Source organism: Papaver somniferum, chromosome 10, assembly GCF_003573695.1.
Source record: "Papaver somniferum cultivar HN1 chromosome 10, ASM357369v1, whole genome shotgun sequence".
Lineage (NCBI taxonomy): Eukaryota > Viridiplantae > Streptophyta > Magnoliopsida > Ranunculales > Papaveraceae > Papaver > Papaver somniferum.
The window spans coordinates 146,618,051-146,637,154 of NC_039367.1; the positions used below are offsets into that span (position 1 = coordinate 146,618,051).

General features: G+C 37.8%; 1 protein-coding gene and 1 pseudogene across 1 annotated transcript; both read right to left on the reverse strand.

The window, feature by feature from the left end:
- Positions 1-375: 375 nt before the first annotated feature.
- LOC113316437 lies at positions 376-6,477 on the reverse strand (annotated as a pseudogene).
- A 9,754-nt stretch (positions 6,478-16,231) lies between these two features.
- On the reverse strand, positions 16,232-18,098 carry LOC113317076 (pentatricopeptide repeat-containing protein At1g59720, chloroplastic/mitochondrial-like). The gene has a single exon (XM_026565223.1). The coding sequence runs from the start codon at positions 18,078-18,080 to the stop codon at positions 16,263-16,265; it is 1,818 nt and encodes a 605-aa protein (XP_026421008.1). The 5' UTR covers positions 18,081-18,098; the 3' UTR covers positions 16,232-16,262.
- Positions 18,099-19,104: the final 1,006 nt, after the last annotated feature.

Consider the following 19,104-nt stretch of genomic DNA (forward strand, 5'->3'; position numbering starts at 1 on the left):
GATAAACAAAATATGTTTACTAAAGAGCCCTTTGTACTGTTAGCAGTTGTCATTGTGAGCAGCAGAACTTATATGGTATATTTTACAAATTTGTACTCGGCAATAGTGTAGTGTTTAATGATGCAGAAAAATTACATTTGCAGGTGTTTTGCTATGTTTGTAGAAGTTTTGTTCAAAATAGAAATCAACTAAATAAAAGAACAAGCAGGAAAAAAAATACGTGTATTTAACTTATACAAAACCACCAAGTTTGTAATTTACAGCAACAAGGAAGAAAATGGGAAGAAGGCAGACCGAAGTGCGGATATCACAAGACACTTTCAGGTTATACAATTATAAACTTTTGTGTATTGTGTCTTATCAGAATTCCTGAACTTAATGATACTGAGAATGAGAAGCTGCAAGAAGAGCAGCTCCAATTCCAGAGCCATCGTTTGCGTGCTCTATAACAACGGCTTGTGCAGCTTCATCTCCGAGTAAACTCATTGAGGGTGCTCTGCAAACAGGTTCTGAATTTGGTGTAGTGCTCAAATAATCCTCCATCCACGGATATCACAGTTCTCTGCTTCTCTCCCTCCTTTACCGTGTCTTTTCCCATCTTCTTCAAAATACCCAAGATCCCTGCGGCTGAAAGACGGGCAGCACGTGTCGCAACAATGTTGCAGAGCTCTACAACCACTCTTCTTGTTTCATGGGAAGTATCAGATATCCCAAATATGTCCCTCAATTTGCTTCCAACCACTGCCAAGTCTGGGGACGTGTCATGATGCATTGCAGACATTTCAGGAGTCCTCAAAACGAATCGAGTCCTAAGTTTTGACGGAACAGTATCACCAAAAAATCCAGCCTCTTCAGCAATTTTGCAGAGGACTCTACGCACGATATCTCCCAAGTACATCCCATAAATAATCTTCTAAAATATCTGATCACCAACGTTAAGACTGTCCTGGTCCAAAGACTGATCATATTCAGTCACAGGAAGGTGTGATGACCTGAAGTTACCCCACTCCGTGTTGATTACCATTTCTCCTGATTTAGGAATGGCGTGCGCACGCTCTACATATGCTGCGTTTATTCCAGTTCCCAAAATAACCGCAGCTGCAACATCATAATTCAAGTATTTTCCTCCAGCTAATGTACCAATTGTGTCTTTCACTAGAGCTGCCACGCGCATGCCAATTCCCTGTCTGTCTAAGGCTTTAGTTAATTCTACCACCACATCTTTATCAACCGCGTCATCGATGGAGAAACCCTTTGTCCACCTAATAAGAGTCTCTGATGTTGGATTAACTTCAACATAGAAGTCACTAACAAGCTGGTTAGGACAAGATTAGGAAATTGATGTAATCCTAAGGGAATTAGAAGTCATCTAGTTCTAAGAAAAGGAAAGACATGTAATAAGGTAATAGGACTAGGAAAAAGAATTCATAGTTCTATATATATATGATCACCAAAGTTGTGGTTGATCATATGAGCAAGATTAGAGCTTGTGTTTAGTTTTGAGTGATTTTCTAAACATCAATAAAGAGAGTTGTATTTATATAAGCTAAGTTTCATCTTGCAGTTGCCATTAATTGGTATCAGAGCGTGTTTCTGAGCCATGGAAAACGAAACCACCATTGTGGGTGCAAAACAGTTCACGCCACCATCAATACAAGTTCCAATCCTCAACGCCACAAACTACACAGTATGGGCCATGAGAATGAAGGTACTGATGAAAATCTACAAGTTTGGGAAACAATTGATCCTGGACAGGACAGACAAAACAATGCCATTGGATTACTCTTTCAAGCAATACCAGAATGTCTTGTTCTACAAGTTGGTGAACAGGAAACTTCAAAGAAAATTTGGGATGCAATAAAGGCACGTAATCTCGGAGCTGATCGAGTTAAAGAAGCCCGTCTGCAAACCTTAATGTCTGAATTTGAAAGAGTGAAGATGAAAGACACTGATACTATTGATAGCTTTGCAGGAAAGCTATCAGAGATAGCCTCAAAATGCGTCACTTGGACAATCCATTGATGAAGATAAACTGGTAAAGAAGTTTCTCAATAGTTTACCAAGATCCAAGTATATTCATATCATAGCTTCTCTCGAACAAGTCTTAGATTTAAAGAAGACTAGCTATGAAGATATAATTGGAAGATTGAAAGCATATGAAGAGAGAATCCTTGATGAAGAAAACAATGGAGAAACTCAAGGAAAACTCTTGTACAAAACTCTTACCAACAAAACTCTGCGACAAGAGGAAGAGGTCGTGGAAGAGGTGGTAGAGTAAACAGAGGCCGAGGAAGGGGAGGAAGGTTTAACTCACAAGATAGAACAACAAGTCAGAATGATCAAAACCAAGGGAAAGAAAAGAAGGATAGATCAAACATTATTTGTTACAGATGTGATAAACCAGGACACTTCTCCTCTGTATGCCCTGAAAGAATACAAAAGATGGAAGAAGCAAACAAGAATGAAACAAGGGAAGCAGATACAACTCTTTTCATGCACGAAGTTGTATTCTTAAACGAAGGGAAACTAATACCAAAGAACTACGAATCAAAGGATGGAGAAGAAGGAATCTGGTATTTAGATAATGGAGCCAGCAATCACATGACTGGTAAGAGACACTACTTTTCTGAACTCAATGAGAAAATCAAAGGACAAGTGAAGTTTGGGGATGGATCTTCTGTAGAAATTGAAGGGAAAGGATCAATTCTATTTCAGAGCAAGACCGGAGAACAGAAGCTTGTCACAAACATCTACTTCATCCCAAACTTACAAAGCAACATTCTAAGTTTAGGACAAGCTACAGAAGTTGGATGTGATGTTAGAATGCGACAAGATTATCTAACAGTTCATGACCCAAGTGGAAGACTTTTAGTTAGAGTCTCACGCTCACAGAATAGACTCTACAAGATAAGTCTCATGATTGGAAGGCCATTGTGTCTGAATATGAGACTGGAAGATCAGACATGGAAGTGGCACGCAAGGTTAGGACACATATTTAGAACTTTAAAGGCAATGTCTCAGAACAAGATGGTTCGAGGGCTACCACAGATAAACGATGAATCAAGGATCTGTGAATCATGTTTAGTTGGGAAACAAACGCGTCAAGGTTTCCAAAAGCAACAACATTCAGAGCCTCAAAGCCATTAGAGCTTCTTCATGCTGATTTATGTGGTCCTATTACACCACAAACCCTTGCAAATAACAAATACATATTTGTTATTATAGATGACTTCTCAAGATATATGTGGTCTATTCTTATGAAAGAAAAGAGTGAAGCATTTGACAGATTCAAAGCTTTCAGAAATCTGATAGAAAAGAGTTAAAAGAGGAGGTCAAAATGCTTAGAACTGATAGAGGAGGAGAGTTCACTTCCTTAGAGTTCAACAAGTTCTGTGAGTCAAATGGAATCAAAAGGCAACTCACAGCACCATATACACCACAACAAAACGGAGTGGTGGAGAGGAGAAACAGGACTCTAATGGAGATGACAAGAAGTTCTTTAAAGGCTATGCAGGTACCTAATTATCTATGGGGAGAAGCTGTACGACACTCCACATACCTAATAAACAGGATACCTACGAAAGCTCTGAAAGACATGACTCCATATGAAAGTTTGCGAAAGAGAAAACCAAACATAGATCATTTAAGAGTGTTTGGTTGCAAAGCATACGCAAAAGTTGATTCTGCAACTCTTAAGAAACTGGATAATCGATCTCAGACTCTCGAGCATCTAGGAATTGAGCCTGGATCCAAAGCTTACAAATTATTCAATCCAACAACGAAAAGAGTAATAGTAAGTCGAGATGTGGTATTCGATGAAAAAGCAAACTGGAACTGGAAAGAAACTAATGATGGACCAAGTAGGGATCCAGGAATGCTTCACATGAGATGGGGTCAAGTAATTGATGAAGGCGAAGGACCCATAATCATCAATACCAATGGAAACAATGATGTTAATCAAGAAGAAGAAGAGAATAATGAAAACACTGAGAATAACGAAGAAGTAGAAGAAGAAGAAGAAGAAGAGATCGATGAAATAACTCAACCCATTCCACTGCGAAAATCAACAAGACAGATACAAAAGCCACAGTATCTGGAGGATTATGTTCTTCAAGCTGCAGAAGAATGTGAGATTATGCTACTTTCTGTTAATGATGAACCAAGGAATTTTCAGGAAGCAAAGGTCTCGACTAAATGGACACAAGCATGTAGAGAAGAAATTATTTCAATCAACAGAAACAAGACTTGGTTTCTAGTTGATAAGCCAGGTGGGGTAAAAGTGATTGGTCAAGTGGATCTTCAATAAAAGAATGGATGGAACTGTAACAAATATAAGGCAAGACTTGTAGCTAAGGGATACGTTCAAGAATCAGGCATAGACTTTGATGAAGTTTTCGCACCAGTTGCTAGACTAGAGACAATTCGTCTCTTAATAGTATAAGCTGCATCAAAATCTTGGGAAATACATCATTTAGACGTAAAGACGACATTCTTGCATGGCGAACTAAGTGAAGACGTGTATGTTGAACAACCAGAAGGTTTCGAAGTAAAGGGACAAGAACATAGAGTTTACAAGTTGACAAAAGCTCTCTATGGTCTAAGACAAGCCCCTCGAGCCAGGAATACAAAGTTAGATCAAATATTAAAGGGAATGAGATTCATAAAGTGTTCTAAAGAAACTTCTGTATACAGAAGAGAAGAAAAGGGAACGCTTCTTGTAATTGCAGTCTATGTAGATGATCTATTTTTGACTGGCAACTCCATTAAGGTGATCAATGAGTTCAAGAGAGAAATGTCATCAAAGTTTGAGATGTCAGACCTCGGAAAACTCACTTATTACCTTGGAATAGAAGTCCATCAAGGAGTAGATGGGATTCAGATTAAACAAGAAGCTTATACAAGGAGAATTCTGAAAGAAGCAGGACTCGAAACTTGTAATCCAACAAGAATTCCAATGGAATTTGGACTGAAAATTTCAAAAGCACAAGAGGAACCTGAGATTGATCCAACGAGTTATAGAAGAAATGTTGGATGCCTAAGATACTTATTACACACAAGACCAGATTTGGTATTCTCTGTGGGAGTAGCAAGCCGTTATATGCAGAGTCCACGCAAGTATCATGGTGATGTAATAAAGCAGATATTGAGATATCTAAGAGGAACAATCAGCTGTGGATGGAAGTATGGTCGAGGAGGATCAAAAGGAATTGTTGGGTATAGTGACAGCAGTCATAATATTGACCAAGATGATGGAAAAGGTACAACTGGTCATATATTTTATCTAGGAGAAGCACCTATTACATGGTGTTCACAGAAGCAAGACATTGTTTCCCTCTCATCCTGTGAAGCTGAGTTTATGGCTGCAACAGAAGCAGCTAAACAATCAATATGGCTTCAAGAACTGTTGGGTGAAATCAAAGGAAGAGAACCTGAAAAAGTTCTCATCAAGATTGATAATTAGTCTGCAATTGTACTCACTAAAAATACAGTGTTTCATGGGAAGACGAAACACATTCACAAAAGGTATCATTTCATACGAGAATGTATCGAGAAGGAGATCATCAACGTTGAACACATACCAGGAACTGAACAGAAAGCAGATATATTGACAAAGGCATTAGCTCGGATCAAGTTTGAAGAAATGAGGAAATTAATAGGAGTACAAGATTTTTCACAAGCACAGTTGAAGCTTAAAGGGGAGAATGTTGGATTAACTTCAACATAGAAGTCACTAACAAGCTGGTTAGGACAAGATTAGGAAATTGATGTAATCCTAAGGGAATTAGAAGTCATCTAGTTCTAAGAAAAGGAAAGACATGTAATAAGGTAATAGGACTAGGAAAAGGAATTCATAGTTCTATATATATATATGATCACCAAAGTTGTGGTTGATCATATGAGCAAGATTAGAGCTTATGTTTAGTTTTGAGAGATTTTCTAAACATCAATAAAGAGAGTTGTCTTTATATAAGCTAAGTTTCATCTTGCAGTTGCCATTACCTGATGCGATCAATAACTGCTTCACAGGGAATGAAAAGGTGAAACCCAATTCCCTCTGACTACCAGGAGGGAGGAAGAAACCTCGTCCTTCTGTCGCTATAAATCTTGCGAGTTCTTTAGCAATGAAATCAAATAGCTCGCTTGAAGTGGCAGTCATCAATTCAGGAGGAATGCAGACTTCAATAAATTCTTGTTTAGCAACACGCCCATCTCTTCCACCCAATTGTACACGCAACACACAGAAGTTTGTACCCCCGAGATCCAAAGCATAGAACAGTCCATGTTCATCACCAGTAGGGAGATTATCGACATAGCTATTAAGCATCTTAAGCTTACTACCACCTTCAGAATTAAGTCCAGAATGCATCTCAGCAGTCATCCTGAGCTTGTCATCCTGTGTGTAACTTTTCTAAGTTTACCAATTGGTGTAGCGCACCGTTCTTCAAATTCTTTCAATATAGACATAGCTTTTCTACCTGAGCTTGTCATCCTGTGTGTTTCTGTTAATGTAGCTGCAACACATACTTCTGCTGCACGAATATATTTTTGAGTATCACAAACACGCTTCATCAGCTTACTCAAGGTATTGTTAGGTTGAAGAGTTCCTAGGAAAATAGGCTTGAAGCGGGCATTAGCAAAGAGGACACTCGACTGCCAAATCTTGTAATCTTTTTCTTTGAAGAATTTAAGAGAAGTTTTTCTGACTTTATTATTAGCAGACCAATCTGGCTCTATTCCTCCTGGAATAATTTTGTTTTCTCTACAAAGAAATTTATTTTCGCAAGCATACACAACACAAGAAAATAATACTCTTTGTGGTTGATCCTTTGTGTATTTATAAGATGTTCGAAGACTGGGATTTGGAAGCCTTTGCAAATATCTTCCGCTCGGATTCGCAATTCGGCTCTAAAAGGGTCTCGGATTCGCAATTCAGCTTTAAATGGGAAAAGCTCTTCCCAAGTCTAAACAAACATTGCTAATAGGGGTACCTAATTTCTCGGGGGTGTACAAATCCAATGCTTGGGATGTTTTGTCGTTAAAGAATCCTGGTATACCCCGAATCAAATTGGTACCCCTTATCGGTTTTGAAAGATGGTTATTGCTGGATTAGGCAAGTGTTCCTCCTGATAACAGGAGAAAGAAGCATGAGAAGTCTAATGCGCATCCACCATGAAACGCACCCGAGCATTAGACCAAAACACAACTCAATTTGTCCAAGGAAAATATGGAACCTACAAACTTCCTGCAGGAGATAAAACTACATTTGACGACAATGAGCAAGCTGAAGGCATTTCCTTCATGTTGAAGCTCAGTTTACAGTTTTGAAAAATAAAACAGAAAATATATATGTTGCGAACAACAACAAAAACTCGATTTGGCTACATATTAATGAACTGAAATTACAAACGTTCGAGAGCCTCAGTTGAGAAATCTCCAGGTTGAGGAACTTGTTGATGAGGAAGGCCTCTCACTACCGCTTAAACGTCTTGTATTAGAATACGAGCATCCAACTCAAAACTAATTGACAATGGCTGGAGAGGCCCAAAGGATTATAAACCGCAGGATCTTAGATTGCCCAGACAATGTGGGATTAATATTCTCAACACGCCTCCTCACGTGTAATCGGGTGACGCGGAGTAAAGGCGCGGTCAAATGACAAGTCGCAAATAGCCTGCTCTGATACCATATTAGAATACGGGCATCCAACTCAAAACCAATTGGCAATGAGTGGAGAGGCCCAAAGGATTATAAACCGCAGGATCTTAGATTGCCCAGACAATGTGGGATTAATATTCTCAACATCTTGCTTGTAATCTTCTTGGCTATTTCCTTCGTGACAACCCATCTCATTTGAGTCCACAACTTTGTTGCTGTTCTTGTTGTTCTCCATACTGATTTGATCGTTCCCAGACTGCTAAGTTGCTCTTCTTTTTTGTGTACATTTTCAGTCTTCGCTTCTTTAAGCTCCATCGATTCCCCCAGGAACAGGATTTGGATTTATACTGGTGTTTTACTAAACTCTATCTTGCGCATGGGTCTGTATTTTCTGAATGGAGTGGATACGTGTCAAATAATGGACACAGGGAAGAACACATGTACATGGGATATGTGATGACTCATCTTATTCCGGCTTGGTACATGGGTTACGTGATGACCAAGGTAGTTAATATCGCGTATCGGTATCGTATCGGTCGGGTCCTATACATCTATACAAATAATAATATTTGTTTTTATAGGTGATACATCATTTAATATAAAATTTCAAATAATTATAAAACCATAGTAAAAAATAATAAGAATCATAAACATATCTCAAATTTCCAAAATACAAGGTGGTTTATTAGCCAACGTTGTGATTGTTGTCCCATTATGCCGGTAAATCTTTTTTATTATCCTTCATATTTATCTTTTATATTTCTCTGCCTTGCAATCGAAATATGGTTTCCATCTTATATCCTACAGTATAGTCATTGATTTAATATTATAAATATATTAGGACTTTTTACCTTCTCCAATTGACAATGTACTTGTCTGTAAAGACTAGATGCATGTTTATGAAAAATTTATTTACGAAACCGATATTATCGGTGTACAAGTAAAACCGATGTATCGGTCTGTACCGGCCTGTCTAATCGATAATATCATTTCGTCTTTGTATCGCGGATATTTTCTATATCGTATAGGTATTTTCCGATATCCGATAAAAACCTGTAATATCGGCCTGTATAACTGATATTGACTACCTTGGTGATGACGCGTTGGTCCGTTGGTGTTTTCCTATTCGGTAATCTGGATTCATTACAAAACTTAGTGGGTTTTACAAATTGGGGAAACCCAGTAGTCAAAAGGTCAGGATTAAACAGCCATTACCCTTCATTATTAGAACCATAATATTGGGCATACCAAAATCTTCCAAGGCATACTGAATGAAGACAAAAAAGGTTGTGAAATAGCAAAATCAGATAACCCCTTAACCCAAAAATTTTTTAATGGCAAATCTTCCCTTTACGTATTAGTGTTAATAATCTTGATTAGTGATTAAATATTTTGTTTACTGATTAAGATAATTTTCAGAATTATAACAGTTGTTTAGATGAAAAATTTGAGGAAAAAAAAATCAAAGTTTTGGTTTGGTTAAGAAGGAGAGAAAGAGAAGGAGAAAGTGAGAAAATTCTAATTCTTGATTCAATGGAGGATGAGGAGGGTCATATATCATCTAAAAAACCTAGGAAAATACACATCAACTACACCAATGATTCCCAAATGGCTGATTTCTTAGATTATGAGAATGATTTTACACGCACTCAAACTCAAGCTCAAACTCAAACACAAACTCAAGATGATGATTTTTATGAGCCAAATCCTGATGATGAAGACATTGATGAGGAACCCAATGCTTTTAATACACATGTACACTTATATCCTATACTTAATCTCACTTTTATAGCTCTCAATTATAAAAAGTTAGGTTTTTTGAATCATGGTTCGGCGAAACAGGTTGAGGTTCGGCTCACATTTATGAGCCGAATCTACCAATTGATGAACGGTTAGGCTTACTGAATCTGTTTACTGCATGCGCCGAACCTATAATTTCCAATTCCAACCCTTTTGCTAGACACTAGTTCGGCTTATATGAAAGATTCATAGTAAGCCGAACAACATCCTGAATAGCCCGGAATAGAATCATTACTAATTCGGCTTATATATCCAAAATCGTATGTGCCGAACATAATTTTTTTTTAATTTCTGGGTTGAAATATTGTTACTGGTTCGACACATATGGAGAATATCGTATCAGCCGAAACCTCTTATGTTCAAGGTTAGGCACATTATATGATTATAGTCTGAGCCGAACATGAATTTGTAAATTTTTGGGCTAAAATATTGTCGTGGTTCGGCACATATTGAGGATATTGTATAAGCCTAAACATCTTATGTTCAAGGTTCGGCACATAATATGATTATCGTCTGAGCCGAACATGAATTTGTTAATTTTTGGGTTAAAATATTGTTCGTGGTTCAGCACATATTGAGGATATCGTATAAGCCGAAACCTGTAAATGTTTATAGTTAGGCACATAATGTGATTATCGAATGTGCCGAACCTTGTTATTATATTCCCTTTCTAGTGTTTAACCTTGTGATATTCTTTGTAGATCATGCTTGGACCCATGGAAAATCAACCTGATCCAGTAGACATAATTCACGAGGATACCAAGGATCACTTCCAAAATGATTTGGTATGTAAGAACCTTTTGTTTACCTTAATGTTGTCGGAATATTCCAAAGTTTTTCTTACAAATTACTTGTTTTGGAATGAACGTAGATATGGAAAACTAAACCAGAAGTTCTAGATTGGCTTGAGGAACACGCGATGAAGATAAATTGTGTACTAGTTAAAGGACAACAAAGCCGATGGGATCGGTTTGAAATGATTTGTGAGCGTAGTGGAACCGGCGCTAGCAAGGTTAAAAAGGGTACTGTATACGTTGGGAAGACCGGGAGAAAGAATAGGACCAAGACGAAGAAAATAAACTTCCCTTTCAAGATCGTTTTCAACCTCAAGAATAAGTTCATCAACAAAGAAGATCAATATTGGATAATGAATAAAGATATGGATTTTCGTCATAACCACCCACGTCCCAAAGACCTTCATGGACATGCGAAAGTAGCGCGACTCAAACCCGACGAGATGCTAGAAGTGGTTAAAATGACACGAGCACGTTTGCTACCTTATAGGATTCTTAGCAAATTGAAGGCGGACAACAACAATAATAAGTCGACTATGAAAACTATCTACAATGCAAGACAAAAGATTAGAATACTCAATTTTCAAGGTAGGATGGTGATGCAACAAGTAATGTGGTTAGGGGTGAAGAATAACTACGCTTGCCAAAAGAAGTTGGATGACTTCGGTCAAGTCACACACCTTTTCCTTTCCCACCCGGAATGCGCCCAATTGGCTCTATGCTTCCCACAAGTTATTATATTGGATTGCACATACAAGACTAATAAGTATGAGATGCTGTTGATGAACATTGTGGGGCATACTTCGACAAAGGCACCGTTCACCGTGGCTTTTTGTTTCATGAAAAACGAGAAGAAAGAGAGTTATGTTTGGGGGTTAGAACAATTGAAGTTAATCTTCCGAGAGGGTGCTCTTCCTAAAGTGTTCATTTCCCATCAAGATTCATCGTTGATGTATGCTATTAAGAAGGTATTTCCGGATGCATTCAATTTTCTTTGTACGTTTCACATATGGTGCAATGTGAGGAAAAAATGTCAACTGATAATTCAACCACTTAAGTTGAAAGAATTAGAGAATATTGCTAAGCTACCGTTGGAGACACGAGTAAAGAAAAATAAGGAATTCTTGAAAGCATATGAACATAATGAGATGTTGTGGGCTTCTTTCCAAGGCGACTGGGAAGCTTTGATATGGTCAATCACCGAGGATGTCTATGAAGAAAATTTTAAAATGCTTATTAAGCATTGGAAGACCGCCTACCCCGATGTCATTACTTACTTGGTCAAAGATGTGTTGGAACCTAATAAAGAAAGGTTCGTGAGTTGTTTCACAAATCGGCACAAACACTTCGACAACCAAGCCACAAGTATGGTAGAGTCGGCTCATTATCGGTTGAAGAAGAACCTTTTTGGTTGTGTTGACACTTTTGTCACGGTTTTTGATGCAATTGATGAATATTTCAAAAGTGATGTTGTGAGAATTAAAACCGCGTTCGAGCATGACCTTATGTTAAGACACAAGAATTATGGTACTAATTGGCTACGAGAATTAACTTATAGAGTCTCCCATCTATGCATCGAGTTGTTGATGAAAGAAGTGGATTTGATTAAGACATTAGGCGCCACCTTGGAGGAAGAGTGTGTTTGTACAATGAAGAAATCTATGGGACTTCCATGCAGCCATGACCTACTTCGGTACAAGGATGGTATCATACCTTTGAGGATATTGATAATTTTTGGAAACAATTAAGCTTCGATCCTCTCCCAACCGAAGACGATGAGGATGATCTAGATATATGGGACACGACAAATGGGAAAAAATTGGCGGAGATGTATAGGAATATGTCCCGGCCTCAAAATAAATTCCTACGGGACATCATGATGCCGGTCATGTATCCTTTCACCCAAGAAAATATTTTGGGACCGGAGAAGAGTGACCCGAAAGGTAGGAAGAGTAATAAAATGAATAATTTTCAAACTAGACAAGCCAACAAGGAACTATTGTCTAATAAAAGGAATCCATCCGGCGTTGAGTACCATGATGCAAGGTTTGAAAAGGAAAAGAAAGAAATTGAGAAGTTGATGAAGGAGGAAGAAGTCAAAGTTCCAAAAAAACGAGGTCGCCCGAGTATTCAAAAATCGGAAACAAGTAACAAAGAGGTGAATGATAATGATTGTCCATCACAAGCTAAGGATAGTAAAGAGGATGTCAAGGGGAAGGCTAAGATGTATCCTTCACAAACTAAGATAAAGAAGAAAAGGACCGTACATGAAATTGGTAGGATGAGAGGACCCAAAAGAGATAAGTCCGGTAGGTATATGAGGCCTATCAATTTTATATACGATAACTACTTGGAAGATCTATCGCCAATAATTCATGAGCATATTATAGCAATGGACGACGTGCAAGGAGATGGAAATTGTGGTTATTACGTCACGGCGGAACAACTTGGTCCTTTTATGGAAGGGAATAATCCGGTGCCCCCTGAAAATGAAGTGAACTATATTCGGAAACGATTGTTACAAACCCTACGTAAAAACAAAGAATTCTATAAGACAATGATGAGAACAGGTCGAAGAAAAGATGCAGGGGTGGCAGCGGAGTACGTTGCATTCGAACGTCGTTTACATGGGGATTTTATCATTACCGAAGAACATTGGATGTCAATGCCCATCTGTGGGTTTTTAATAGCGGAGACATTCAATTGCGTCGTACATTGTTTCGCATGGACGGGTAGTAGCTTTACTTACGCGCCTCCAACAAAACCTTGCAATGATGGTGTAAAGGATAGAAGACTTGTTCTTGTATTTGTTCAAAATTGTCATTTTATCAGCCTCAAACTTAGACCCGATTGCCCATTACCACCCTTGATGAGTGCAGCCTTTTGGCCTAGATTTGAAAATAATTTTGCGATGGATTGGTGTGCAAATTATGCGACGGAAATGGATCTTTGGAAATCTTTGCATGTGCAGCCTCCAAGTGGACAAGTAATTACGTTTTCAAGTGATGAGGATGAAGATGTTAAGCAAGAGGTCAGTGAAGATGATGAGAATGAGGTCAGTGAAGATGATGAGAAAGAGGTCAGTGAAGAGGATGAGATTCGTTTAGGATCTCCATAAAAATGTTTCATGGATTTATCCGTTTATTTTGTGTCAGGTTCGGCTTATAATAACAATTCACTGAAAGCCGAACCTGACAACAAAAAAATACTAGAGTTTTTTTGTCAGGTTCGGCTCATACTATTATTTCACTGCAAGCCGAACCTTGAAACTTTAAAAAACCAGAATTACTTTGCTAGGTTCGGCTTGTAGTATATTTCTGAAGAAAGCCGAACCTTTCATGATTCATGAACACAAGAATTATTATATCATTCCAAATAGAGTTTTCAAATTCATAGAAATTGTGGATTACATCCCTGCTACATAGTAGGCTTCCAATTAATTTCTAATATCCTAAACGGGTAATGAGAAACCTTCTAAGAATGTGGTAGTGATCTTTGTATTTGAAATTCTTTCCCTTCCATCGTCGCCATTCCTCTAGAGCTCGAACTTCAATCTCAGAGTTTGTTTCACCTTGAGTCGATATCGACTCACAATCCGAACTAAAGCTATGAAGTCTGTGACTTTTTTCTTAATACTTATAATTCGGCAAAACAAGGACGCACTATCCCGGTTGTGAGGATTACCTGTTTCCGTGCTGAACGCTTCATGAATTCTAACCAAGTAGTACATACTCATCAGACCATTTACTCGTCGTTCTTCACCCTTCTTTGGATAGTATGCTACATAATTAGTGCAAAGAGATAAATCTTCTTCTAGAGTAAACTTAGGAGTTGGGGGTGCCATTTGTTGAGCATATGTGGTTAAGAATATGAAAAAACATGTAGGTACATATAGAATATAGTTTTACAACGGCTATATCTTTCAAAAAAAGAGTTTGTTCCTAGATTTTCGTGAAAAAAGTAAAGGTTCGGCTTATAGAAATTTTAGAACATAAGCCGAAACTATACACATAACGGCTATTTTTTAAAAACTTTTGAAATTTTTTACAGACTCGGCTCACCATATTGGTGAGATTTAAGCCGAACTATATACTGGATTACACCAATAATGATTTTTAAGGCTCGACTTATAACTCAAATTATAGAAAAAGCCGAACCTGAAGGACAAATGATTCGGCGCGTAACTAACATTAGAGGATAATCCGAACTCTATACATTCGGCGCATAACTGTTAAGCTATTCATTAAAACATGAAATTGAAGGTGTCCATAACCAAATCCCAGCACCATTAAAAACAAAGTTGAGCACCTAAAAGCAAAGGTGTTTGCAACACCATAAAAGTGTGCTTAAAACTTATGAAAAACATTAAAAGGAAGTTGGAAACATAAAAGGGCATTTAACCACGACCCCTCTTCTTAGTGGTAGGCTTTTGTGCGGGTTCCTCGGGTCCTTCTCCTTTGTTGATGATTGCATCCCACTTTTTGTAGAGGTAGTTTTGTTCTTCCACGGTCATTGGTGTTTTGCAATCAATTTTGTCCTTCATTTTTTCAATCAAGTATGAATCATGTCTTGAAATTTTTATTAGCTTACACAGAGAGTGGATCGGCTGGTACCACAAAACAATTATAAGCCGATCCTATATATTCGGCTCACAACCGATACTATCGAATAAGCCGAATCTATGATTATGAACTCAAACATGTATTCGGCGCAACATGATATCATATAAATAAGCCGATCCTATACACTTGTAAAATTTATGAAATTTTAACAATGATATTCGGCGCAACCCTAATACTATCGAATAAGCCGAATCTAGACTTATGAATTGAAACATTTATTCGGCGCAAAACTAATACAACCATACAAGCCGATCCTAAGCACATGCAAAAATTCTAAAATTCAAACAACATTTATTCGGCACAAAACTAATACTACCATAAAAGCCGATCCTAAGCACATGCAAAAATTCTGAAATTCAAACAACATTTATTCGACACAAAACTAATACTACCATACAAGCCTCCTACGCACATGCAAAATTTCTGAAATTCACAAAATATATTCGGCACAAAACTAACACCATCGAATAAGCCGATTCTAAATATAAGTCTCTGCGTCACTAAGTTCGGCTCAAAACGGATTTCAGATATACGCCGAGCCGTTCATATGCACTTTCAGGGTTCAGTTTCAAGAACAGCTCGGCGCACATCTAAGATTTGTTTTGCGCCGAACCATAACCTGTAACCGCCGCAAAAACATGATTTTGACGAATTAAATCGACCAAAACAATCAAAAACATTAAATATGAGATGGGTTTGTAGAACTAACCTTCTTATTCGCATTTCCGGAGTTGGTTCTTCTTCAATCTCTTCTTCCGGTTGATTTTGTGGTTGATTTAGAGTTTGTTCTTCACTCTCTAAATCTTCTTCTTCATCAATAGGTTGTTCAATCGATCGATTTGAACGAGATACTGCCTTACGACGACCCATTATATAGTTTCACGAATCGACAATTAAATTTCCGCGATGAAAAAAAAAGAAAGGGAAGGGTGAATGAGTTCGGCTGCGGAGAGGAAGAAGAAGAAGGTGAATGAAACTGATTTTAGGTGTAGTTGATTATAGGTTTTGTATTAGGGTTAGGGATAGATTAGTAGTAATTTAAAGAATTTAAGGGCATATAGGTAATTGAACCACCCCATAGGGTACCCCTTATAAGGTCACCCAAGTTAGGACTAGTGCCTTGTATGCCTAAGAAGATTTTGGTATGCCCAATATTATGGTTCCATTATTAGCTGCCTTATTGAGATACCAAAACACTAGCATCAGCCAAACATGGTGAAATTGTGCACAAGGGTTAAACCCTCATGCATGGCTCGGAGTTCTGCCATATTTTCCCCATTCTTGTACATTACTAACAGCCCATTTTAAGCTAGCCTTAAGAACATCTCTGCCCCTGATTATACTTTTCCAGCACCAGGATGATAAATTAATATACTATTTAAAATTTATGTTACCAGTAATCCTTGCAAGAACAGAATCCATCTTTGAAATGATGGAATCGTACACGATCTCTGACAACAATATCTACATCAAATAATCTAGAGATTAATTTGGTTACAGTATGACAGTCATTGCAAACTCTAAGGTTTTTAAAGATGCGAATTGGTATTCCTGGTCTTGACTTGAGTAGCCCAAACGCAATGGCAAGTCTCTCACTATGTAAACAAAGTGAATTTTGTTTTCTGTCGTCGAGTTCATCAATCATAGTTGCTGGTGATAAGTCAGGAACATAACCCACATTTTGTAATCTCTGTTCAATAACATTTAATGTTTGGTAAATCTCTTTGGTATGAGGATGTGATGTATCACCAGAGATAAATCGATGAAATTCACCTTCCAATTCTATTGAACTGCAACCCGGTTCTTTAACGATTCCTTTCTCGCTCATCATATTCCTAACTAGTCCAACTTCTTCCCACCGGTTCGCCGAGGCATATATCTTGGATAAGAGAACGTAAACACCACTGGAGACGCGCTCTTCGGACGCAAGAACTTGTTTGGCGACCCTTTCACTTAGTTCAATATCAGCGTTTCGCTTGCAACAAGCGTCAAGTAAACTTCTCCAGATAACCAGATCGGGTTTTATAGGCATACTTGAAACTAAATCCAAAGCTTCATTAATAAGTCCACTACGAGCAAGAAGATCAACCATGCATCCATAATGCTCTAACCGAGGTTCAATCTTGTATACATCAACCATCAAATCGAAATACTTTTTCCCTTCACACACCATTCCACCATGATTACACGCACTCAAAACACCGATGAATGTAATTGAATTTGGCATTATATTCTTCATCTCACACATGGAATCAAATGCTTCTACTGCATTTTCTATTTCCCCATGCATTGCAAATCCTAAAATCATCGAATTCCAAGAAGTTACATCTCTTTTATCCATTCGATCAAAAACTTGACGAGCCATTTTGATAGACCCACATTTGCAATACATATCCACTAATGAATTGTTCATCAAAACATCATTTTGCACAATAGAATCACAATTCCTCAACATATATGCATGAACCCACATTCCTAGAGACAAAGTTCCTAATCCTCCGCAAGCGCTCACCAAACTCTGAATCGTAAAACCATCGGGATCAAACAAGTCTTGCATTTCAACAAACTTTCTCAAAGCAGCAACAAACTCACCAGACTGTACAAAGCCATCAATCATAGCATTCCATGAAACGAGATTTCTCTCAGGCATTTCTTCAAATACTTTCACAGACAAATCCAAACACCCACAAGACACATAAAAATGAATCAAACTATTATTAACATACTTATCTGAATCAAATCCAAGTTTCAGAACTTGCCCATGAATCTGTTGACCTTCACATAAAGCCGACAAGAAAGCGCAAGCCTTAAGAACAAACGGAAACGTGTGTTTATCAGGCGCAACACAACCTTCAATCAGCATCCTACGATAGAGTATAATAGACTGGTCTTTGAGATGAGAACTCCATGCATAAGCTCTTATAAGAGTATTCCAAATGAATGAATTTGTATGGTGAATTTGAGGAAGAAGACGAGACGAGTAATGAAGATCAGAAAAAGCAGAAAAATGCATAATTCTACTGTACAAGTAAAGTGTATCCGGATGATTGGGTGTTGTTGTCCTTAGAGCATGGGCATGAATTTGTTTGAATTGCGACATGCCCTTACAGTTTTCGAGGAGGTTTAGCAAGTGTTTGTGGTGACGGTGGATTGGAAAACGTGTAGTTGTAGAAGTGGGGTTTGATGGTGGTGCAACCACCAGTGCCATTGTTACAGGGAACTTGGTTGGGTGTAATTGGGTAAGAAAGAAGAGGAGGACAGTATTTGAGGATAATATTACATGAGCTAAAGTCAATGTCCGCTGACCAAGCGAAATCGGGGATAATTGACTTGCCCATACTGAGATGGTTGAGTTCTTTAAGGCCATGCCAGTAAAGCCTAAAAAGGGGAATGCGGCGAATGACGAACTCCCCCATAAAAAGCTAGATTGATTGAATATTAGCCATTGATCTTAATCCTAGGATCCATATATATCCTTTAGGAAAAGAAGAAATTGCACTTTTCCAGAAAGTTTAGAAAAGGTTACCAACTAAGTCTTGTTATTAGTTTAAGGTTAAAGAGTTCTGAACGTATGTACAAGAAAAAGGTAAATTACACGTCCAGATATAATCAATATCTATAAACTAGTTATTAGAACCCACAAACTAGTTACGGTATAATCAATATCTATAAATAGAAAGTTATCCGTCCTTTAGCTTAGACGACAGATAACTTTATATTTATAGATATTGACGACCAAATATCCCTATCAATCTTCAAAAGCTTAGACTATTATTCTTTGGATCATATAAAACCAAAGCCTCTCCATCCCCATTCAACATGCTGTAGTATTGAATTTCTAATAGAATCTCACCAGTTATTAAACGCTTGATCTTTCTTAACCACGTTAAGAGATTCTTTTCATAATCAAGTGATGCCGGTTCTGAAATGCTGAAAGTTTTAGTCCACGACTCTTCCTTTCCATAATCCTTCAGCAACTGTACTTCAAAACCAAAGATAGTATTTGAACAAAGCATGCAAAGATTTCCCATCCAAAACATCAATATATTTTCTGTGGTAACAGAATTCTTGATTTTCTGGTTCTGAGATTTCTCTGATATTCTCTTCTTCCATATGTAAAGCAATCAAAGGTTTGGTAGAATATAATGATAGCCAATGAAGAGCTCCATTACAAAACACCCCTATCTTATTGATTTATTGTCACAACACCGTAGATAAGGGATATGTGTAAT

What these genes read in the sequence shown, in the direction of transcription:
- LOC113317076 (XM_026565223.1), bottom strand. Translation starts at nt 18,080, where the DNA reads ATGGCACTGGTGGTTGCACCACCATCAAACCCCACTTCTACAACTACA.